Here is a 25,604-nt window from a genome sequence, read left to right on the forward strand (position 1 = left end):
CTGATACAAATGAAAAACCTCATATATACCTTTATATTTATCCAAACATGAATGTATGCGTATGTGGTTTTTGGATTGTTCTGTATTTATATTTTTTAAAATCCACACAAATGTTTACTGGCATGTATTTAAAATATACCCAAAGGTTTAGTGCCACACCTTGCAGTCCACTCCAGAAACTACTATCAAAGGGCATACATTGAAAAAGACTGAGTCAGAACATAGAGAAAAGTCATTTCAGGCCAGAAACATGTCTCCATGGCAACAAAGTGGTCAGCTTTTATCTGACGATTGCTTCAGCAGATCATCGGCCAAAAAATATATACATTTTCTATGAAAGGCTATGTTGATGTATGTAAACATAAATGCTGTGTGCCGTTGCCTAGTGCTCTCCCTGTCCTTGTAGCAGTGTGTATGAAGTTTCTCTGAATGCCCAGTCTGCCCACATTCAGCTGCTTCCTGATTTCACCTGGGGGGAGGGAGACAGGCAGATTTTCTGCCAACTGCTCGTCACCAGGGGTTCATTCTGTCACTTAAGATGGTTGATTCTGTTACTTAAGACTGTGTTGCCAGGCATTAAACCTTTATTGACAAACAGTCTTCACGGAAAATGACTGTAGCTACGATCAAGGTTGGTTGAAGGGCAGACATAGCCATAACTGTCGCTATGGCTTGGTTTCAATGCACATTCATCCTTTAATGCTTTAAATGCTCAATGAAATGCAAGCGTTTTTTTCAATACACACTTTGCTTTTTCATTTACATTTTTACAACGGCTGAACTCAACAACCTGTTTGTAAAGAAAAAGGTAACACTTGTAAGAGAGTTGTTTTCTAGCTAACTTATGCTTTATCTTCAAGCTGACAGGAAGTCTCATTCTCATATCATATACATTGTTCACTCTTTAATTCACAAAGGAAATAATGATTTTTCCATAGTTTTTTTATTTACATATCAATTACAAGAAAAATGAAAGTACATCATTTCAGTTTTCAGTTCACTAGAGTTTCCATCTTAAATATTAATGGGACAAAAATACAAAAATACAAGTGGCCTTCCTCCCTTATCAAAGGTGAAATGTAAGATAAATAAAGACTTCAGTGAAGGAGTTACATAGTGGATGCATAAATAAAGCAGCTCAGTAACAAGGCATGCCCAGTGTCCATTGTATTAAAAGTATGTAACTGCGCCCGTGTCGACATTGCTTTGAAAATATGATTTTGAAAGGAAAGGATAACTATTTGCCACATCGAATTACGAATTCCTTGAAACAGGAATAAATTTAACATCTTTTATTAAAAAAAGTATAAAAGTTCCTAGTATTAAGCGCGTCTATCCGAACGCACACCACGGCCTTGTGCACCTTCTGTAAACACAATGCTCTGCTCGCAGCCGAGCTGAAGGGAAGGCAGTGGCCCAATACCGTATACAATAGCACGCTAAATAAAGGAGAAAGTGCACCAATGACGTGTGTCTTTATCCACTGTGTTAATGCGTGTGCCTGTACGCATGCTTACGCAGGACCGGGACAAACGCAAAACAAACATTTATTTCACTATCCTGTTCACTATCCTGGCTTAAATGTGACCGTCAGTTAATCTTCTATCAAAATTCTGTTGAATTATATACTGATAACCTAAATATAAATATATTTCTGTACTAAAATATTCTAAATTTCTATATTTTAATAGTTACATTAAATAATTTTTTTTATATAACAATAACTCAAATAATAATGCTCTCAACATATTCATCCCAGATCCAATCGGTTTATGAAAAATGCAGATACCGTGAAAGTTTCATGTTTACACTTTATGTGAATACCCTGAAAATGGGAAACCCAGAGATTGCTTTTCTTGAAAACGGGGAAAATCAAGTTACACGCTGTTCTTCTCTTTGGCTTCGTTCACAGTGCAGTATCTACCTCACGCTGGAAAGGCCTTTATACAGCAGCACCACCCCCAGCGTAATAAATCTATGAGGCGCGGCTGAACCCCCCCCCGGCGGAGGGCCCCCGCACGACGCTCAGCGCTGAGGCAGGCGCGCCCGCACGACGCGTTTTCATCGGCAGGCACTGCGAAGGACGACGTTTCCAAACACGCGGAGGAGGAAAGGAATAAAACCGGAGGTGAACTCAAGTACCGGTATAGGTAGCACACAAGAGATGTCACAAGGAGACAAAACAAAAAAAAACAAAAAACAAAACAAAACCTGCACTTCAAACAGTACAAAAATAAAACTTGTTCTGATAAAATCAACTTTGTTAAATAAATAAGATAATCATTTTCAGTTGTGACTTCCTCTTCCCTGACACTACAGCTCGTCCTTGGGGTTGATGCTGAGCCCGTGGTCCAACTGCTGCTGGTTATTCAATGACTCCATCACTTCATCTGCCTGGAGCCTCTCCTGCAATGAATGGGTGTAGATGAGTGCCTCTGTATATATATATAATTCACAGCAGTATATATAGGCTATATATATATATATATATATATATATATATATATATATATATATATATATATATATATTTTTTTTTTAAACTTCAGATAAGTATTCAGTTAATATATACGCATTTATTGAAAAACAAACCAAATTATATGGCTGTATGTACAAAATACATACTATTTTTTTCTTTCTACCTACAATAACTCAAAAAGATGACTTCTGAAGATAAAGATGACTCATAAAATAATCTTAGATCTATCCAATCATTTTGCAAACTATGCTGCTTACATAACGAGTGTACATTAGGTTAATGCAAACAGCCATGATTGGCTCACTACTTGCTCCATTCTTTGGCTACATTCAACAAGACCAGGTCAAAACCTAGTATATGGCTGGACCCGCCAACCAATGGTGTAACTTCATCACTCACTCAGTCACTCAGTCACAGACATTCGCGTTTGTAGGGCTGGCCCCGCTGTTGCGGTCCAGCCAAAAATATGACATTCTCTGAGATAATAAGTTAATTGCTGACTGAACAATGTCCGACTGAAAAAACAAATATCAACGAATAAAATTCGTTCTCCCGTTTCTCTAAACTATGTCCCACTAAAAACACAGGAACTACGTTTCCACACTGCAGGTATTTAGCGCACAGCATGTCTGTGCCGTACGTGCCACTGCGAGCTCACCAGCTCTCTGAAGAGGGGGTCCAGAGTGAACCAAAGAGCCACGGCACACCTCTGTCCACCGGTCACCGCTCGCACCCCGTGGGGGTTCTCCCCTCCTGACGAAAAGCCCACCATCCGCCCGCACTTGGGCTTGACCGACGCCTAAAGCGAGACATGACAGAAATCGCGTTACTGCAAGAAAAATAAAATAAATAAAACTGCTCCTTACGTGCATTACCATAAGGCTGAGGTTCGCATATTTCATACAGTATTATTTTGTTCCATGAACATACTTTTCAAATGCATTTCCGCAAACCCAGGTCTTTGCAAGATGGCAAAGTTTACCTCAACACAATGCTGCTTCTGTGACAGAACTCTGCCCAGAAGGTCAGACATAAAACTACCATAAAAGAAATATTAAGGACAAATAATTTTATTTCCAGTGATTCTATTCAGATTCTTTTTCTCTGTTTAGGAAAAAGAACACTCACTGTGACTGTTTTCGCATCCATTTCTGTGAAGATGAACTCCCCTCCTTCAAAATCTCCATTGAGGTACAAGAGAGCACTGAAAGAGATGGAGTTAGACATGAGAAATAAGAAATCTAGAACTTTCTCTGTTGCATGTTGAATTGTGACCGTAAATGGAAAATACAATTGATGTTTGATTTTGAGACGCAGCAGTCAAAATGTTTGGAAGCTTGGATATAGTGAACTGAACATCATAAGAAAAGCATGAAAAGCCAGGAAGACAAAATGACAAAGTACAACTTAATCAAACAAGGTAACGTTGATTGTTTGATTTGAGATCCACTTATAGTCATTTAAAGAAGAGTTTACTGTCCAATTCTGTATAATACTGTATAATTACTGTTGCTTACTTTAGCATACTATTATAGGTTACTTCTTAATTATGGTCCAAATAATTTCGGTCTAAAGAATTGTAGTACTGCTGATAATTCACCAAGATTACTACCCAGACAAAGATTGTGGAAAGCGATCTATTAACAGCAATATGATGCTTAAGTAACCATGGCTACAAAGCAGGCAAAGCTGCAGACGGGGTCTGACCTGTAGTCTCGGTAGGTGTAGGCGGGCGGCTCTTTCCAGCATTCATTGGCCTCTGGGTCCAAGAGGCAGTTGTCGGCGTGGATGGGGTGGCTGAGGTCACTTCTAACGTTCTGTTGACCTACACCAGTAGAAATCCAAAAAAATAAAAAATTCACACTGAAGACTTGTGTCTCCTGCCTGTAGTAGAGCTAGTGCACCCATGTTACATATACCTCTCACTGCTCAATAAGCCACTCGTACTGTGTACTACATACACATCTCCCTGCTCAGAAAACCACTCTGTACTGGGCTTATTCCTGTGATGTAAGCTAACGGCCAGCAGAGGGCGATGCAGGTGGAGAAACCCTCACCAGTGATGGCGGTCCTGCACACCAGGTGAGTGTAGGAGAAGTGTAGGGTGGAGTTGAGCATGAAGTAGGACTCGATGATCTGCCGCGCCTTCTCGCTGACTTCGTAGAACATGCGTGCGCTTTTCAGCGGGATGCGGCCTTCGAAGCCGTACTGCAACCAGCGACACGGGGATCAACGTTACAGACAGCTTTCAACGTCTCAGACACAAAGCCCTCTAAGGCTCACAGTTAGCTTTGCACGCATTGACAGGGGCCACATATTTGTATGTTTCTGAACTGCGGGCTACTTTATTGCAGCGCGAAGGAATCCCGCACCTGCAAGGTCTTCAACACCGTCGCCCCCTCAAATTTCTCATTTGGCGTGTGGGGGGACGTCTTTCCTCGGTACCCGTCACCAGCCATCATGACAGCCTGTCAGGGAGTCAAACACAGCACAAAATCACTGCCTCGGGCTGCATCCAGTCATTCTTTCTTTCCTTCGTTCATTCCACAGAAAAATGCTCTTCAAAAATATGCATACACACACACACACAATTTATTTCTCTGAAAAACCTGCAATTCTCACTCTATTGAAGAACGGCCAGCTCTACTACCATGACACTCTTCAACTCAGTGTTAGGTACTGTCTAAACACTTTCACTGAATCAGTCTCTCAACCATCCATCCATCCATCCATTGTGTATACCCACTTATTCCAGGTCAGGATCATGGGAGTCGCTGGAGCCCATCCCAGCATGCATTGGGCGAGCGGCAGGAATACATCCTGGACAGTTTGCCAGTCCATTGCAGGGCACACACACCACTCACTCACACACTTGTACCTAGGGGCAATTTAAACTCTCTAATTAACCTAAATTAAATTTGGACTGTGGGAGGAAACATGCAAACTCCACACAGAAAGGCCCTGGCTGTGATTCCAAACCAAGGACCTTCTTGCTGTGAGCAATAGTCTCTTAAAGGTCATGGTGGAATTAAAAAATAAACAAATAAAACCACAGTCAAGCTGTCCAACCCCCGGAATATTCGACGGCGATGGGAACTCACGTGGGCAAGGTGCTTCAGTTCCGCGCACTCGTCTTCAGAGATGACATCATCGAACAGCACCCTCTGCGTTCCGTTCAGGGCCTCCGAGTTCTGGACCAGCCGAACGCTGTCATACACCAGCGGTCCTCCTACGCACAGACCAAAAGGACAGGCTCGCATCAGCTCTCCATGACAACACCTCTTACACACAGAACGACATCGCAACGCAGTTCCATGATACACCCGCAGTATTGTGAAAAACGTGGTGCGTCAGAGGGAAGTGCCTCCCTGGTGTCGGAGGAAGACGGGGACCCACCCTCTCTCAGCTCCTTCACCTCGTTCGCCGTCACGTTCTTCTTCTCTGAGATGGGGACATACTCCATCCAGCCATCTGTGCCTGAAGGGATTCTGTTTAGAGATTGAAGCACAGAGTCACCAGTCAGTTAAAATGTTAACTGGCCTGTTAACAAAGGACTTCAATCTGCTGTTACATTTTAAATGTTTACCTTTTATTGTTTTCATCGCACAATAAAAGGTAACACATGTTTTTCTGGTATTAGTTTCTTGTTTGTAGATGTAGTGTTTAATAGGGTTTATAACAGAATGTATGCACCAATAATAAATTCAGAAAAACAGCCTCTGACTCACTGTTAAATGAAAAAAACCTTCCAGAATGGCTACTATGAATAGAATGGCAATAACATTTTCAGTTTCTGTCTCCCTGCATGTCAATAAGGTGTGAAAATAGTTAAAGGTCCAGGAAACAGAAATCTGTGAATTCTTTGCTGATGTGTTGTATTGGTAATTTTTTTTGCATTTACAAATGGCCCATAAATATTTTTAAACAATTCTTTAAAATAAAAATAAACTAAAAATAAAATAAAATAAAATAAAATAAAATAAAATAAAATAAAATAAAATAAATAAATAAATAACATAGAAAAGGCTGTGCTGAGATTGGCTTCCTTTCCCCCTGGGCTTTTTAAAAAAAAATTTTGGTTTACATATTAGGTGTCTTATTAATATGAATATTAATGAGCACAGGACCTTTAAAATTTGGTTATTTTATGTCATTACATTTGTCTCCCAGCAGGTGTCATCATAAACTTAAAAATCAAAATACAGTTTCCTATTGCAACAGAAAATAAAATAGTACAAATATGTAGGCTTCTGATTTAGATAAATAACCACTGACAAGCATCACATTATCAATAGAGAAAGTTTGAGGAGAAATTATTTAATTTCTTTGTAGATTTTTATTGGGATGACAGTTATGCCATTCGCCAAGTAATGGCTTGTTTCATATACAATGAAACATAATCTATACATAATTTCTTATAGAAAAAAGGATGACTAAAAACATTTGTTAAGTGTACACAAAACCACAATTATGTTATTCTGCAATGCTTTGCATTTTATGTAATCATGTCGATAATAATTTTTTGTGTTTCAGTATACATTACTGTACATTTATATCCTGCATTTAGGGTTATATTTGCTACAAATGAGTAAGCAGGAAGCAGTCGCTAACATTCATTGAAATGAAAATTGTTAAAAACAATAATGGAAAAAAAAAAAGTTTTATTTTCAAAATTGTCAAGTTCATAATATCAAGTAACCCCACTTGAGAGAATGTACAATGTAGGTATATTTGATTTCCCATTGACTGAATATTAAGTAAACTAGTGTATACCTTCAAGGTAAGTGACATGTTGCCAGTTCAGAGAACAATCTACATGAACATTGATTTTTGCCACTTGTAATGCAAACCTCTTTACATTTAAATTAATAAGGAAATGTAAGTTCTATCTTACCTGTTAACATCTTCCCTTCCACCAGAGCTGCTCCAATAGTTCTACAACAACAAAGATTCATATTATCCTATATTATCTTTTCAATACCTTCAATCTCCAGTTCCAGAATTTATATGCACATATTACATTCTTATTGGTTTGTTCATCATCATATATGTCCATGTGCATGCTTAGAGCACTTTACTTAATCTAAATATAAGCACTGGCTAAATATATTGTAACGTGATCACGAAGAACTAAAAAAAAATTTAAGAATATTGAGAACCTCAAACTACAGCTGCCGTAACAGTTATTCTCCACACGAGGGTGCTACAAGCAGAATATTTGATTCCCTGAGATGTTGCCAGCCAAGGCACCTGCCCCTCTCTGCCATTCCTCTCACATTCTTCCCCATGCAGCGTGCTCTTTAAACACAACTACTCTCACAACTGTTTTTAAAGTCACATTGCTCTTATAAGTCTTGTTACTCTTTGACACAAAAAGAAATGATCAACAAAAAGGAGGTGCTGACATATTTGGGTTTAACTTCTGGTGGTAATTAGGGCTTCTCTTCTGGTTCTGATTTAAGACACAAGACTCAGCACTCACCAACTGATGACTCAATCGGAGTGTTGTTCGTCAGCACACTCCAAAGCTAACCCATTGTCAACATTGTTCCCCTAACGTTGCAGCAACGTTGCCACAAGAAATTTGAAACAACACTACAGCGACAGCTGGGCCTGTGCCCGGAGGAAACCTTCCCTGTTTTCCACAGCGCTGCAACTTTAATCACGTCTGCAAGTGCTGAAAAGTCCCGATCGCCCTGTAAATGGCCATCTGCCTTCAATTGGCTCATACTCACCCCCTCTGTGTACTCAACTCCCAAGTTTTCGCTGCCCACGCGCAGGAGGTCCAGTTCCTGCCGGTGACGTTTGATGTAGCGCTGAGCCTCCTGCGGACGCACAAACACGCGGCGGTCAGCGTTATTCTTCACGCTGGCCGCTCGCCGACCGTCCTCGGGCCCTGCCCTCAAACGCGACTCCGCTCGTCAAAACAGGCAAGTCAGGTGGGCTTTGATGCGGTTCTATTATGTCACTTTATGAGTCACCCACCTTGTCTGCGAAAGCCCCCTCCCCAGGACTACCCCCCCCTGCTCTGCAATGGCTGGTGCTCCTCTTTGATCTTAGGCCTACGGAGGTGTGACCTCAGTAAATGTGCCGTGACTGAACCCCGTTGTGAGCGCGGCGCACTCTCTCGGTGTCCTGCGGCAGCCCCTTTATTGGCTGTTCCTGGCACCGGTTTAAGGGATTGTTGTAACTGGAGTGAGGCCCATCCCTCTGTGTAAAAAAAAAAAAACGGGCCTGTGTAGGACCTCATTCGCAATCAGGGAGAGGCAGCGTTCGAGAGAGTTATGTAACTGGAGCTGACAGTAGCGGCCACAGCCGCCGAACTGTGAAAAAAACGCGAGCGGCTCCCAGATCGTCCCAGTAAGTTCTACGGCAGGGGGGGGATTGCGTTCGCTCCCCTGAGTAATTTATATTCTTCAAAAGCGGAATTCCTTTCGGGAGTGCTTGATAGCACTGGGTAAGCGAGTTGCCATTGGCGTCTGCCCTCAGGGGATGGGGGGGGGTGTCCGGGGCGACATGACCGGGCACGCAAACGCAACGAATGAACAGTGAGCTCTGAACCGCGGTCAGTTCCGGTGGCTAACGACACCGCTGGCTCATTGCGCCACAGGGAAGCTTCTTGTCGTTACAATGGCGTGCTGGTTTCATGCTAATAATTTTATGAGGCGCTCATTTTCCCCGCCTGACTGTATTTGCTGTTAAAACGCACTGCGTTGTCAAAGTTCCAACATGGCAAGGTTCCAACAGTTTGCAGGGGCCAAACTGCGAGGTTGGCTACACAGTAATGGCACATCCTCAAATAGAGGCCACAGACGCATCATACAGTATGTGTACAGTTTGGTACAAACTCAGCTGTCAGTTGTTTACATACTTAAACCTGTGTGTATTACCATTTGACGTCAGGAACAACGAAAGGGAAATAGATTCACCGCAATATATAATGGGCCCTTAATCAAAATATAAGCAGAGCCGACATGGCTGTTGAAAAAACTAGACATGCATTAAACACATGCAACTAACTGATACAATTAAGTTAAGCAGGAACTGGTTGGACGCACAAGGACCTGAATCTATTTATTCCACAATAAACTATGGCATTGACCAGGCATGGACAAGGAGGGTTGAATCTGTATGTGGATTTCAAATAATGAATTAACCCGATCATCATTTAGTAATTGATATTTCCGCTATAGTACATCAATGACAGCTAATTAACAAGGACTTCCAATGCTACCGTATTAGCACGATAGCACGGCAGAGTTACGTAAATGTTCTGAGGTGCGACTCCTCGGGGCATTTTGGCTTCACAGTTCACAGCTGTGCTTTCAACTCTCTCACCTCCCGTGGTTTGACCTCCTGCCCCAGCACCTCCCTGTAGTAGTCTACATTCTCCGTCATGAACTCCTCTCCTTCATGGAATAGCAGGTAGGACTGGGCGCACTCCATGGCCTCCTGGATCATGTTCACTGGAAAGCAAGACCACACCGCTGCTGACAAGGCATCGCTCCATTCAAACAGTGTTATGAAAGGTAGAGTTCCTGAATGCAGCTGTCAATCATGCCTCCCTTTTTTGTCCAATCACTCCTTCCTGCATCCTCTCAAGGCTGATTTTACCATAGACATGCATATTTTACGCTCTGGATTTTACTAACACTCTGTTACGTCACCATTCAAATCCCTTTGTTGGTATCATTTCATGTCATACAATGCACCAACCAAACGTCACGTTTCCATTTCCTTGACTAGGAGACACATCTACTCATGAAAGCCAAGTATTCAAAACACACGCAGTATGAAATTCCTGGAAAGTGCGGATACTGGAGAGAATTCGCCGAGACGACGGAAACTGAACTAAAGTCCAAAAAAGGCTAAAAATCTATTTTAGCAGGCAGCTCTGAGCAGCGGCGGGGGCAGAGGCGGAGCCGAGGAGGCGCGTTGACTTCATCGCGGTCCCGCGCCGCATGCGGTCCCCCCATCGACGCGCTTTACTGCCCTTGTAAATCCGCGCATCCCCTAACGACAAGAGCGGTGGAAACACTTACGCGCTCGCCCCATCTGCGTTATTTCCGAGGTCGTAAACAATCGCGGGCCTCCCGCTCGTAAAAACAAAACGTTATTAACGGTTCATTTTGAAACACTTCATCACAGAGCCGACTGGCTGCTGCATGAGGAGACCCGACGTAAAAATACCAAAAAAGAATTCCAGGAAGCCTCACAACATTTTTTTAAAGGCCAGGGGTTAAACTGATACTTTTAAATTCACCATGCAAGCTCGTAAAAAGCTTGAATGTGTCACTTCTAGAAAAAAAAGACATTATATTTTCCACAGATATAGAGATTAATTCAACAAATCACAGTGGAAAGACCATTAAAGGGAACATTTCATTCTTTCAAATGAGGAAAAACTAAGGTGTAACAAAAAGTTCCACTTCCTTAAATTTAATTACTGACTCCAGCAATTTTTCCACAGGGCTTTTTAGATTAGCATCTCTATTATAGTAGAGAACTTTAGAGTACTGCAACAAAGGGTCTGTTTTAGTTGAGATGTCGCAAATCACTTTATGGAATGAGGTCAGAATTTAGGCAGGCCAAAGTAATCCACTTTGTCTGATTGGCCACATGAGTGTATTTGTGGAGATTAAGTATAATTTGGGGAGGGCCGGAAAGCCCTCTTTCTCAGTAGCGTCTACAGATTGGGCTCTTGCCATTCTTATCCACGTATTTCACTTTTGTGTTGTCATCTCTTGACTGCTTCTAGGCTGGTTCTCTTGTTTGTTCTTGCAATGTACAAATTTATGTTTGGCCCTTTAAAAGCCAGAGTCTGTTTGCAATTTAATAACATGTACACCAACCCCCTTGTGCCCAGGTAATTTGAAATGACTCAGTAGTCATTCATTCCTGTCTGATATGATCAAAGTCAAACAAAATTGGAGTCATTTTCATTTCTGTTTTTCTCCTTATTGCCATCCAGGTGTTTTTCCAGCTTTCAAGACCCACGTTGTTCAGTGAGTAGCAGACGGGCCGATGGAGTACCTTTGAAGTAGGCAAACTGCAGGTAGTCGTAGTGCAGAGGTAGGTAGTTCTCCATCGGGGAGAGGCGTCCGGGGCGTGTGGCCAGGTCTCGCACACACTCGTGCTCACAGTGCAGGACCTGCGTGAAATGATCTGAAACACACAGGGCAAGGCAGTCCATCACGCCACGCAGGAAGCTACGCAGACGAGACCACAGCGCAGACAGCACTGGGCCCAGTAGCAGGCCTCTGACATTACCAGGGTTCACTGAACTGAGAAACCAATCGGACGTGCACCGCGCCCACCTCTGCACAAACACATCAGTGTTTCGGCTTCAAGTATTCAAGTATACACAGGAAGAGGTTGTTTGCCGACAGTGCCGTGTTTAAACCGAATTTACACTTAACGCAAGCCAAACCCTTCACACACAGATGCCATTATCCCACGATGTGCACAGATCTGGCTGATAATTGCATGTTTGGACAGGAAATTGAAAATCTTCTGTGCAGACAGCACTGGCACTTACTTTTTCAGTAAACTGACCACAGTCTGACTTTGAATGATACGCATGTTTTCAATGATAAGAATGTTTTTCATGTCCGAGATTTGTCTAAATTGTCTTTTGTTACTGTTGGACATTTTAAATAAAGAATAATCAGTAACAAGATAGAAGGCACACAAAACTCAATACTACTGTATAATAGAAAAGACACCTTTCTCCACACAGCACACTATTCAGCATACATATGTGATGTCAGAAGCTTATTTCAGTACATTTCTAGATAGGCTTCTATACCAGTTCTTTTCTTGTGTTCATTAGTAAGTAGAAAATGCGTTTTCCAAATTATGGTCAATAGATTGTCCTTATTTTGCCTAAAAAGATTATAGTCTTTGTGCTTAAAACAGATCTGTGCATAGCCATGAAATCATCTAATTTTGTCAGATTGATGTCATCTGACCACTCTGAGACCTCTGACACTAATTTCCATTAGAACTATTTACCGTATTCAGAGAAACTGTTCATCAGACACCACAAGCTGTGACTAGCAAGTATCTTCATGAAACATCATGAAAGGCACTACACCCATTCCCACTCATAACGAGGTCATTAAGTGTGATAACTAGAAAGAATGTTACCTAAGCACAGGTAGCACGATCGTGAAACACAGCCTCTGCTCTGTAAGGTTCTAAGCCCACAGCCTAACACTGTTCTGTGGGCCAATTTTCTTTAAGGTTTCAAAGGACAAGGAACATTTACTATAAGAGGCGTTGGGCAAGTCTGAGCACTCAAAGAATACTAGTGTATAATTTAGTAATGAATACTTTATAGCTGATTTAATTTGTTTCCATTCATGGAAAAACCCAGGAGACTTTCAATGAGTTAAACTTTCATCTTAAACTCCAGCCAGAAAAGTTTCTACAAACAGAGGCAAAAACAGCTTTCCTTCCATCGAGGAAACAATAAAACTGATTTAATTTTTTTTCATTCCTCCAATATGAGGGTTTCAAAACAGCCCTTCAGGACTGGGAATGGAGCCATTTTGGAAACAGCGGTGTGGACTGAGGTTGAGTTAGCGGCATTACCAAGGTCTGATGCAAGACATGCTATCGAGAAAATCACTAAGGAATTACTCCAGCTGCCATAAATCAATCCTGTGTCCCCCTCCTACACAAGAAATACAAACAAGAAAAAAGGACAGCACACCAGTAAGACTATTTGCCTTCACATGTTTTTCATCATTCTCAAATAGCAATTTCTAGAGGACTTCAGGACTTCTTAGTTGATACTACAACGATCTCTGCTGAAAAGCACAATGCCAACAATGTGGTTCCTCAGTAATTCGTAAAGGAAATTAGTGACAAGCCAAAATGAAATACGCAAAGCCATTTCCAAAGTGCGCACGTTGGCTTCTGTTGTTGAAGAAATTCTGCACATGTTGGAGCTATGCCCCTCGTCATTAGTTTAATTGGAGAGTGAACGCAAACTCCATGAGCGGACCTGACCATCAGCATCTCCTGCAAATAAGAAAGTCTGTTTTTATAGTAAGGTAATGATCTTCCTAGTGAGGTAATGTTGTCAATGGTATCATTGCATTTTCAATACATTTCTCAAGTTTTCCCTAGGCTGACACAGTCCCTACGCCCATTTGGAGGGTTAGTTGCTTACAGATGGAATCCCTTTTCCAGCTGTGCTACTGTAACCCCTGAACAATAACCAGCTATGTCAATATGGGTGCATAAATCTCCTAAGATAAAATAGTTCATAATCCGTACACAGAAAGGGTCCCAAAGGACCGCTACTGCTCGAGTGGTAATTGGCACTGCATTTTGGGTAATGAAATGGGCCAAGATAAAGTACAACCGCTCCACAGGTCCAGATAAAACACGCTGGCCGTGTGGCTCGGCTCGTGGGTCCATCACTGACCGTAGCGAACTGGCCGCTTTCAGTTCCTGTTCCTCTGTGTTCTTTTTACGACCGGCTTTACAAGTGAGAGGCGTTACAACGGAGGAGCGGAGAGATGGGTTTTATGGCTCACATTTCTCCATGGCGACCCCCGCTCTGGCACAGGCTAAGACTTCTGTCTCCGGCACCGGGCTCTGGAAATTATTACAGAGTCATACGGGGCCTGTTTGGCCCTGTCGTCAGCTGCTGGCTACTCAACGCATCAATACACACACAGAAAACTCTCATGCAAGCCTCACAGTGCTAAATTACGATCCCATTCACAGGCACCGAGCTTGGAAATATAATAGAGATGTAATGTAGTCTCAAAACAGATTTGCTTATATCTCGATGAGTGCATGCAAGTGTGGCTGTTAGCTGTCTGTAATATGTCTGTCTAACAGTATTTCCTTAAAATATAACTGTTTAACTATACTAGTAAATATTCTATTTTGTATATACACATTTACCAGGATCTTGATGCTCATCAGGTCATATGTGTATGGACAGGGAGTGCAGTTTTTTAATTCAGGTGCCTCCAATTTTCATATCTTTGCGAACTCTACTGGATGCATATATACATATATGCATATATACTGTTTCCATCCAGAGAAAATTACTCACAGTCTTCTCTATGCTATTTAATTTTGGTTTCTCTAAACAGTTTTATATAAAGCAGTTTTACACAGCAGCAGGGTAGGCAAGTATTTAATAGTTTTTTTAAATTTGCGTATCGTTTAGCTAACAAAGCACACTGTCTTTTTGGTATATTTTTTGTATCTTCCTTATTTTTTCATGCTTATTATTTACGGTGAAAACAGTACAAAACAGGTTGTAATAAACGTCTCTACAAATGAATTGCAAATGTTACCATGACCACTGTTTCCAACATATCTGTGGAAAAACAGCTACTCTATATATCATACATGTCATGTTCTCAGTCCAAGAGACACATCACCCTTTCCCAGGGGCCACGTCTGCTCTTTAGCCGAGGTTTTCGGGTTTTTGGTGGAAATGTGCTCATGATTTATCAGAGAATTCTGTTTTAAATGACGGAAGCTGAGCAGCCATCGCTGACAGAGCAATTCTGCATCCCATCAGCCAAAGTAAGCCGCTCCGTCATTTTGTTTTAGGCTGCCAACACGAAAAGCAAATCTAGGCTCCTGTCACTCGGTTCACTTGGTTCACTCAGCCATTTTGGAACATCCCTGTGTCTTCATTGCAATAATAGAGAACCTGCATCCACAACCGTTCTTGTCTTCCTGGCGTGTCGTTGATGCCACTCTTCTCAATCACCCCTTTCCGTGTACCGCAATGCCTGCTTTCCCCTTGCCCCGCGACCTCGTGCCAGGTCTTACCCTTGTGCCAAATGAAAGTCATTCTGGATTAGCAGCTAATGAACAAAAACACTATTCGCTCACATTAAAAATATCACTTTAAAGTGATCAGGCATAACAAAGGCAAGATGTAGCCCCCTGAGGTGCAGATTGAAAGGGAAAACTGACAATAAGATTAGGAAATGCACCCATGGCCAGAAAAAATTATCATTCCTGTTCTCTTAAGTACAGCTATTTCTTATAATAAGACCCTGATGTATGATGCCTTTTAATACTGTGGTATACAATTTTTGAAAAAAAACCCCTAAAAAACTGGCAACTCTTGTGTTCTACATTAAAATCTTGGCCCGTGGCTGAAGGACAGCCAGTTTTTACACGCTGCATAAAACTGTTAACATGAGCTAACACACATTTATTATCTCCCAGGAGAGTTTGCACAGAACATAAAAAGACACAATAAAGGGGCAAAACACATTCTTAATAAGACACCGGAAAATATTTAGATAGCGTCAGCTGAAGGAAATGGCGCTTTTCGTTAGGCATTAACCATGGCAGCTGAAGACATGTCAGTGGAGCACGGCTTAGGTAAACACTGGGCAATGCGTTTGGGACCAGAGAGACGGGAGCAGGGAAGGGGAGGGGGTGGGGGGGGGGAATTAGCCCGGTGGATGTAAAAATAAGAAGTCCACATCCACAACCGAATAACCAAATTAGTCTTCCGCTGCCTGTCAATCATTTATGTTTTTTTTTTTTTTCTCCAGGAGGGAGCATGCCGAATGTTTTAGTTGGGAATTCGGCTCACATTGGCTCCATATGCTACCATTTAGTAAACAATAGGCGGCCTGAACGAGCGCCGCAGGGGATACAGGCCTGAGACGCAGCGCACTCCCGCGGCGCGATGGCGGTTACGTGTGAAACGCAGCCGGTCTGTGCGGCGGGAAATCTGAGCAACGTTAGCGGCGTGTTCAGAGGACCAACCGACACGGCAGTTTGAAATGTGTGCCTCGCACCCAAGAGCGGCTGGTTTTTATAAGGGAACGCAGGCCTTAAACAGAGTTAAAGACACCAAGAGCAGCTCTCTTTATTTTTCCCGCTACCGTGCTCCAGGCCCGGGTGAGGCCCAGGGAAACTTCATGCGAGCGCTAAGCTGGAGCGTGCGGACGGCCGTACCGGAGATGAGCTCGTAGAGGGCGGGGCGGTAGTTCAAGTGCTCGTGCTCGCCGAAACTCTGCGGACCCTCGCACAGGGCCCTGCACTCCACGTCCGCTTTGTAGTACTCCTCCAGGGCCTCCTCGAAGTAGGCGATGGCCTCCTCGTACTCGCCTCTGTCATAGAGCTTCACCCCCGCCGTGAAAGCTTTCTGTAAACAGCAGCGGGACACAGACAGAAACATCACTGTTGCGCTTGTGCTTACGGGACCTAAAAACGGCTCGCGACCGCCACTTTCTTCCACTCGTGCGGCGAGGTCTATCACCAAGCCTGGGCTGGCTCTGAACGCATCTTGGACGCTAGGTCCTTGGGTAGACCTCTGTGGGTTTAATGTTCCCCACAAGCAGCACTCAGTCATCTAAACTCGTCTCCTTCGACCATAGCCCAGCGGTCACTTTCAGACCTCCGGGCTACGACCAGAGCCGCAGAAGCTCCTCTACACAGTAAGAATGACCGCACAGTACAATTTCCCTAACTATGCTCGGGAGGAAAGGAATCAGTGATTCTATGCATCAATGTGACACTGAACAGTGCCTTATGCTACGTGCCCGAGTTAATGCCAGAGATAAATCGGTACTGAAAGGGCCGTTTTTCTCTCCGCACCGCTCTACGTGCCCGACTGCAGAGCCGACTGAGGCGTTACTTCCACTCACCTGGTGCGGGCGCGCCTCTCGGTCGATAAAGTTCTCCTCCTGCACGCCCTCCCAGGCCTTGTACTGCTCCAGGTTGTGGCTCATCTCCACGTGCTCGGGGTTCGCCTGGAAGTAGGTGTGCGCCGCTGCTGCTGCTTTGTCCGGCTGCTTGAGCTGGGGGGTGGGGGGGTGGGGGGTCACGGGCAGGGAGGGGATAACGCGTTACTACAGGCGACAAGCACAGCCTATCACCACACGCATGCTCTGCACATTTCATCACTTCCATAGCCTGTTCTTGGGCAGGACTTGGCCCTCAGGGACTGATTTAAGGCGGCAGTATAATGGTTAGGGAACTGGGCTTGTAACTCAAAGATTCCCAGGACACTGCTGTTCTAAATACAGTGCTTGCCCTTGTTTGAATCTGCAATTGAAAAACCTTCTGCCAAATTTGCTTTGACAAGATTCAAATTTGTTTCTTCCTTAATTTTTCCCATTCACTTCATGTATTTTTTTCCTCATCTCTTTCCATAAGGTACTAAACTGTTCAACAATTAGGTTTACCTATTTATTTAACTGTTATTATCCAGAGAATACATTCAGATTTAATTGGCATACAATCATCTCCTTCAACTTGTATAATCCATCATAATACATAAAAGTCTTTTCAATGAGCTGCACTGTTTTCTTATTCAAGGTTTTCAATAAGCTTCTGTGGGACAATGCAGCTTACAGAAAATTATCTCGTAGATTTCTATCTTCACCTGGTATATTTGGGCTTTGACATAAATAAAGACACGGTATTACATGCATTCTGATGTTTCAGGGCCAGGTGGTAACGAACAGATATTCTATGGCTTAAATCCAGCAAGACACACAGCACCCATACTTTACACCAGTCATATGGAAGTAATCACTCATACATGCCATTCCATATGGTGTTAAATTTAATCAACAGCTGCTTGATTTTCCCGTATGTCATATCCGTGTGAGTGCATCATTCTGAGGAGGCATTTCTTTAGAATCCAGTGACAAAACAGCTGAGAGATCCTAATATCCTAATCCTCTGAGGAAATTAAGAGCACGGTTCAGATGTAAGGAGAGCCACCTGTCACCTAAAGGACACCTCTATCAGCAGAAGGAACCTTCATAGACACTTGATTCCTAACGTCCAGCTGGGACTGAGGTGCACGTCGCAGAATTACTGTGCTGCAGCAGTTCTAAGTAGAGGACACTGGATTGATAACAGTACTTGGGTCACCTTTGAGCACCAGACAGGAACCTAGACAAACAAGGTTCACTCCCTCACAGGAAGAGCCAATTTCAGTCTTTGTCATTGACGGTAAAGAGGGAAAATCGTTTTTCTTTTTGTTGTCTACTGACGGTACCTCATTTTTGTGTCTTTGCGTGTGCATATGTGCCACGTAAGTTGTCACGCACATTTTCCCACTCATATATGTGGTGTATTAACATTTAACACCCAGTTCTTCCAGTTAACAATGAAAGAAATATTGAGGACTAGATTAAATGTTTCTGTCACACATAAAGAGAAGAACAATGTTGAGCTTCCAAGCACTGGGGCCAAAACGAGTAGTTTCCTAATTAAAGTAATCATGCAAGTGAAGGCATATAATACAATTTTTATGGATATTGCACTGTAAAGCATTTGGGTGCACGTGCCACTATGAGGCCACAGCAAATGGAAAGCCAGCAGCTGTTAAATCACAATTTTGGCACACAACGTAAGCTCCCTGTTGAAGTGGTAGCACACCGGCATGGTCTCTGTAAAGCTTAATATGCTGCTTATCAAAGTAGCAACACTTCTGTTTTTAATTAGTGGCCAGCCATCAAGGACACAGCTGTTACAGTACACCGCCTGAAAAGCCGCTTCTCAGTTCCAGGATGCCTAATAATACGGTCTGCCCCCCCCCCCCCCCCCCCCCCCACCCTCCCCTCCCACACCCCAGACGCCAGTTTCTCATGGAAACTCAACAGGGACGCATTCTCAGGAGCCACATACAGTGACCGCTTTCCTCTCCATAGCCCACTAATCCAAACAGCAGAGATCATTTTTCCTTCCTTTTACTGGTACATTAGCCAGGAGCCACAAGCACAGGTGTGACAGACACAATACAGGTGGGCTACTGTAAGAACTGGAAGATGAAAGACACTCCCGGATTGAGGGGCCTTACACGCGTGCTAACTGCACCGCTGGACTCACTCCAACAGTTTAATGGTATATCTATATGCATATCAAAGCAACAGGGCAAGCACAAAAAAATCCATACATTACATATTCATATTATTAAATACAATTATGAAAAAAAAAGATTTAATATCATTGTAAGGATTCCGCTAATATTAATCTTAATTACTGCAAACAGTTAATTAATTGTAAATATTTTTGAAGAAATAAAAATATATAACTTTTTTTTATTGCCTTCCCCACCAATCACTCTCACCCAGTGTTTTCCAAGTCTCTCATGCCTCCAGAACATTCCACGGGAGAACACTGATGTTTATCTGCAGCAAGCCCAGACAAACATGCCCAGCACCAAGAGCAACGATCTCTCCGTTTGCCGATGCCCCGAGAAGAGATAAAAACATGGGCGAAATCGCACGCGTGCACTGCGAGCCAGGTGTGCCCAGGCAGACGGTAAACGGGTCTGACTGCGCAAAGAGCCCTCTTACGCCAGGGCCTCTTCGTGCCGCCTGGCGGGGGTGTACCCCCCAGGGTTCCCTGAGTCGCGATCGTTCCCAGGTTCAGCTCTTCCATCTCCGGTAGCGGAGCGGGGAATGAAAAGCTCGGGGGCCGTGCTCGGTTGCCCCCGGAAGGCCAAAGAGCGGGCTGGCGTCAGCCGCGTTCCTGCCCGGCCCATCTCTCCCAGCTGCTGGAGGACTCGGGATGTAACGCTGCGTTCTTGCGCCTCGTCCAAATGCTGGCATTTTTTACTTTTATTTTAAAGCGGGGCGGATATCGCGCCCAGACCCACAGCCGATTGGCGTCTCTTCTGAGAGGGGTTAGGGACCCAACAACAGCTGTCTGGCGAGCAAAATGCATCACCTGTTCCCTGAGCTATTGCAGTCCTTAAAAAAAGAGGAGGAAAAAAAAGGCAGTGGTCAGAATAATCCACATAATTGTGGGGTTAGGATGAGTACCCACTCCACTGGACATTCGGGCAAGGAGAAAGGCTCCAAGCTATTATACAGCCTGTTATCTGCCTACATGAATCTTCCCACTTATGATAGCTTAACACTTAACCTCACTGATGTTTCCAATAAAATTCAGTCTCTCTGTTTTTCCTTTCCATTCGAACTCTGACACTTCTGTTCTTCCCCTAACCAGTGAGCAAGAGCCAGATATTCTGCAGCTGTGTTTGGGTGCCATAGTAACTAGACTATAAAGCCAGGATGAAGTCTGCTCCAGTGACCAAGAGTGTCCACCTCTGAGCACACTTTAGCACAGGAAAAGGGAGGCTGCATCATGTGTACACACAGTTAGGCTGGCCCCAAGGGGCTGGGGACAGGAAGTCACAATGCTGACGTGCTTCTCTAAAACTAATGAAGCTTTCTATATCTTTTGCAAGGCACGTTTCTCCAAGAGGCACTAATCACATGTATAATAACAGTTTCAATGCTGCCACTATTCTGTCACACAGATCTTGAAGCCACAAACCCTCCCTTTCCAAACACTGCATAAAAACTAAAAGGGACATGCATGAAAATGGTAACTTTATTTAAAATGGTAAAAAGTTTAATTCTGGTGCTCATTTATTTTATAAGTCAACACCTGTACGTATTTATTTTTGCCCAACACCTGGACAGACTGAAAGCTGCTTGTTTGTGAATGTTTGTGTTTCTGCATTAAAAGCAGGCCTGTATTAAGAAATAAATGCCGGGCAGTATAAACAGGCATTTTTTTTCTTTACAGTTAAAAGAGTACCCAGAGTGAAACCAAGGAGGCTTGGGTCCTTACTCTTATAAAACCCTTTTAAGTGAGACCAGACAGCCGCCAAGTCTAAGCCGTAATTAACATTTTTCCACAGAATCCAAAACCCAAGGTGGCATATGGCGTGCACTTCGCATAAAAACGTGAACGCTTGTTGTGGAGCCAAAGATGCAGTCGCGCTGCGATGGTCGGCACTTAGGAAACCTGTGCCGGGCGAGCGGGGGGGCGGCCGTGAGCAGAATCAACACGCCGACTTGACCGCTCGGAATAGCCACAGACAGGGGTGTAGCACAAAATTCTGGGCCCTGTACATAAGCAGTCTCTGTGGGCCCCCTTCCACTCTCGATCCATGTCTCTCACGCATCATTCCAGGCTTTTCGAGGGGCCTCCCCCCATTCGGGCCCTGGGTAGTCAGTCCCGCTTTCCCCCCTCACTACGACACCCTTGGCCACAGAACGTTCCCCTGTGTACACCCTGGGTAAAGTTCAAATGGCCTCGAAGAACCCAAAAGTCCTGAGGTAAACTGCAAGGCCTTCAATAAGCGCCTTTTCATGAGAATATTCTGGAAAAAAAAGTGAAGCTAAAAAAAACAAAAAACAACATGGATATCAGAGAGCGAGAGACTGCCCTTTGGCGACTCACAGGTTTTACAGCGAGCCCAAACATCGTCTGAGTACACAATGGTGCTGAATCACATAGCACTGGGAACGTGGTGTTCCCATTCCGCCAATTAGAGTTTAGACTCACATTATCTGTCAGATGCCCATCACCACCACCACCACCCACAGCCTGCCCGCCTAAAAAAAAAGGTATGAAAACAAACTTTGGCAGCTACCACTTATGTCTGCAAAGACCTGTACATTTCACATTAGGGCTCAAGTGAACATTCAAAATAACATTCTATACAGGTCCACAAAGTACTGGGCAGATTTTGCTGAAAATTGACTGAATGAACCCTCATTACTAAGAGTAATGTGTTTAGGCAGGAGATGAGAACAAAGGACGGGAATGGACAAGGAGCGGCTGGGAATGCGCTGGAGAGTGTTGAGGAATCCCAGACGTAACCAAATTTCTGTAATTGGCTGCCCTACCCCCTGTAGCCTTTGTGTGCCAAATGGCTTAAACTGGTCCAGGCTTGGTTAGGACCTGAATGTGATAAACTGGGGGAGGTTGAAGCCACAAAAACCCAGTAAAACCGCTGTCTGCACTCTCTCATGTGACTCATGGGAGTCAAGCACTACCTTGTATGGTTATTTCTCAGATGAGACATTAATCTTTGATCTAAAACCCAGTAAAACCACTGTCTGCTCACTCTCACAGGAATATAGCACTACCCTGGATCGTCATTTTTTCGATGAGGCATTAATCTTTGGTTGACCTTCACATTCAAATATAAATTTCCTCATAATTGATACTACTTCCACCACAAGCCTCAAAAATGTTGCTGAGAACAACAACTGAATGATAAATGAATGAAGCCCTTTAAATGCATTGCACACTTAAAATGCAACATAAACCTTCAAGTAACTGATAAAAATATAGCTACAGCAAAAACTCAAATATCTAAAATGTTAGTAGTAGTGAACAGGTCTCAAAGATATGTCTGTTCTTATAAAATAATGCCTACAGTAATAAAATTCATGAAAACTCTTTCCAAAATTGTGTGGAACAGCTACCAGACATTCGCAAAGTCCTTGAATTTGTTTGTCCGGACACAACAGCTAACACATGCCAGACTATCATACAGTAGTATCCGAAGGAAACTTGTATGACCACAAAAAACCTGGACATGGATTTCCAACAGCAGCAACTTGGAAACTCTTCTAAGTACATTAACTGCAACAACTGCATAATAAAGTTAGCTTCCTCTGTAGAGCGTCTTCATGACAGCATGTCTGTATAAAAGCTATCCAAATGAAACTGATTTGAATTGAACTGATTTAAGACACAAGATTCTAAGTCAAGTTATACATGTATGTCATGTGTATACATTTAGATTCATGAATTGTTTAAATATCACAGCTGTTTAGAAATTGACTGTGCATTCCGTTCATCTTGTGAACAGTAAACTGGAGTATTTGACAAACACAGCTGAATTAGCATCCTGGTCACAACAGCAGCATCATCTCACTTTGCTCATACAGGAAATGCAGGTTCAAACACCTTGTTTTTGTACACGACCCCGTGAACAGTAGGTTAACAATGCATATAATTCTAGAAACACACATTCTGGAACATTCAAGGCAAAGCAACTACAGAACCCACTCTGGATTTAAGCCCATGACTCTCAGATCTACATAGTGCTGGACTCTCCACTGAGAACTCCAGGCTAATCCATTTGCACTGAGCACCCTGTCCCCACCCTGTTCATTGACTCAGAATCTAAAAAAAATCTTATGGGCCCCGTGAATCTAATTCCTATGCTTTATTGACCAATTTGGTCACATTCATTGCTCACATGAACTGTAGTTTCCATTGCACTCTACCATTCATTTTGATGGATCGTCTCAGGCAAAACTGCTGTCATTTCGGCAATTGCCAGTTTAGTCAGGAGAACACATGCCAAGTGATAAAGTAAGCAGAAAATTTCTCTAAAGGGAAATAAAGATTTACGACATCCGATTTGTTCAGAAAATAAACATGTAATTAAATTTAAGATTTTTATACAAACCACTTGAATTGTGTAAAGATAAGAATTACGCAAGACTATCCATTCTTTGCCTGCACTGTTATTTGGTCCAAAGGGACAATAATTGGAAAGTCTCTCTAAAAGTCTCATTACATGCTGAGTAATGTTAAATATGGACACAAAGGCTTACACTAAGTGTTTTTAAACTGTTATCCATCACAAGTGAACAGTGTGCTGCCTCACTCCTTGAAGAATGCTTTTTAATTCTCGGAAAATAAACTCTGGACCCCGGTGGATTCGATCTGACGCGTGTCCAACTCCCGTCTGTGAGTCATCCGAAAGTACCGGCAGCGCCTGCATCTTCTCTGGAAAGGAGCTCTCAGAGACAGGCATCTGGGAGAGGAATCGGGCCAGAAAAGCATGCACCAGCTTTGCGACTCACTCTGCCAGCCAATGAGGCTAATCCTTTGGCAGCCACATGGGCAGGCAGGGCTGGCGTTTAGCTCTGCGCTGCGGTGCAGATTTCTGCCCTGCTCTGCTGTGTCAGGCTTGGACTCACATAGGGAGGACTCTGGACTTCTGTGAGTGGAAACAAGTGAAAAGCTTTTTGAATTGAAATTGATATTGTGTGACCGTGTGATTAAACAAGTTCAAATACTACAGACAAGGAGTTCTATGACAAACTAGCTTCTGCAATATACTGTCTGGCTGTTTGGTCGGACATGAGGCCTCGATAGCTTTGCTTGTGTAACTTTGAAGTTAAGTGGTTAACTGAGAGACTGCCAGTACATGCCAGTAAGTGTCTTTATTATAATTGGCAGCGTTCATTATACCTTTGGAACTAAAACAATTGTTTGGAATAATCTTTGGAACTAAAACAAATAATAGATTGTGTGTCATGGTATAGCCCCACATTCTTCTTATTGTTCAAGTGTTACCTTTGGTTGAAAGAGTGCTCTGCCTAAGACTTAAAACAACTGAAGTAAAATATTTAATTCATTAATCCAAAACTTTTTAAAACAACTGATTTTCTGAACCATTAGAACACCTGGCTTGAGTACCACATGCCAGAAACTACTTTTCACGCTCACTGAGGCCAGGGTTGGTCAGCCTGCCACCCGCAAGAGTCGCTGTCACCTCGGGGAGCATCAACGGCACAGCATCTCGCAGAAAGGGGTGCACAGGGCTTTCCTCCTGGTGATGTCACTAAGACGGGTAGGGCTTGCTCCCCCAGCCACCCCCTCCCGTCCACTGACGGGTCCGCACACTGGCCCCATTCTGCCTGTCCTCACCACACCCTCCGACCACGCATGTTGATCCAATAAGGTAATGTCGGAGGAATTTTTTTGAAGGAGGCCGTAAACACAAGTCCTTCTTTATTGAGAGCCGGGCGCATGGAGGTACGCGCCCACGGGTCAGGGGTCGGAAACAGGCCCACGCCTCCCCCTAATGCTGACTGTACGGGACCTTACAGTGCAAACAGCGCGGAATAACCTCGCCACTGTACGCAGGGCCGGGACTGACTCGCCCCTTTGTTCGCGCGCTCGGTTTAAGGGGGCTGGGCGCTACCGGTGACGTCAGCGGGGGCCTGCTGGCTTTAATTAGCGCGGCTCGGGCCCCCACATGGTCTCCGCTGAAACGGAACGGAAGGGGAAACTTTGATGCTTTTTAAATGATAAAAAAGAGACACAAACGACCATGAAGTCTGCAATTCAGCGGACTGATGCTGATTTGTTTCCAGAGGGGGAAATTCCCATGCTGCTATCGTCAGGAACCAAGACTCCGATGCTAATAAACGATGGCGGTTCATAGGTCCTGCCATGCGGGAGAGGTCACTGTGTTGTGGGAACAGCTAGCGGACTCTCTCTCTCTCTCAGTCCTTCTCGCATGCCTGACGTAGATGATGTAATGACGCTC

General features: G+C 43.6%; 1 protein-coding gene across 1 annotated transcript in view; it reads right to left on the bottom strand.

Moving 5' to 3' along the window:
• Positions 1 to 924: 924 nt before the first annotated feature.
• The window catches only part of p3h2 (prolyl 3-hydroxylase 2), a 55,102-nt gene continuing 30,422 nt past the window's right edge, over positions 925 to 25,604 (bottom strand). Inside the window, exons 2-15 of the mRNA XM_035416272.1 lie at positions 17,134 to 17,286; positions 16,442 to 16,631; positions 11,513 to 11,644; positions 9,818 to 9,945; positions 8,215 to 8,304; positions 7,374 to 7,414; positions 5,876 to 5,967; positions 5,581 to 5,708; positions 4,852 to 4,947; positions 4,537 to 4,687; positions 4,187 to 4,304; positions 3,608 to 3,683; positions 3,138 to 3,278; positions 925 to 2,406 (exon numbers count right to left, since the gene is read on the bottom strand). Coding sequence (XP_035272163.1) covers positions 2,314 to 2,406; positions 3,138 to 3,278; positions 3,608 to 3,683; positions 4,187 to 4,304; positions 4,537 to 4,687; positions 4,852 to 4,947; positions 5,581 to 5,708; positions 5,876 to 5,967; positions 7,374 to 7,414; positions 8,215 to 8,304; positions 9,818 to 9,945; positions 11,513 to 11,644; positions 16,442 to 16,631; positions 17,134 to 17,286 — 1,629 coding nt within the window. The 3' untranslated portion in view covers positions 925 to 2,313. The remainder of the gene's footprint in view (positions 2,407 to 3,137; positions 3,279 to 3,607; positions 3,684 to 4,186; positions 4,305 to 4,536; positions 4,688 to 4,851; positions 4,948 to 5,580; positions 5,709 to 5,875; positions 5,968 to 7,373; positions 7,415 to 8,214; positions 8,305 to 9,817; positions 9,946 to 11,512; positions 11,645 to 16,441; positions 16,632 to 17,133; positions 17,287 to 25,604) is intronic.

This window comes from Anguilla anguilla, chromosome 4 (genome assembly GCF_013347855.1).
Source record: "Anguilla anguilla isolate fAngAng1 chromosome 4, fAngAng1.pri, whole genome shotgun sequence".
Taxonomy (NCBI): Eukaryota; Metazoa; Chordata; class Actinopteri; order Anguilliformes; family Anguillidae; genus Anguilla; species Anguilla anguilla.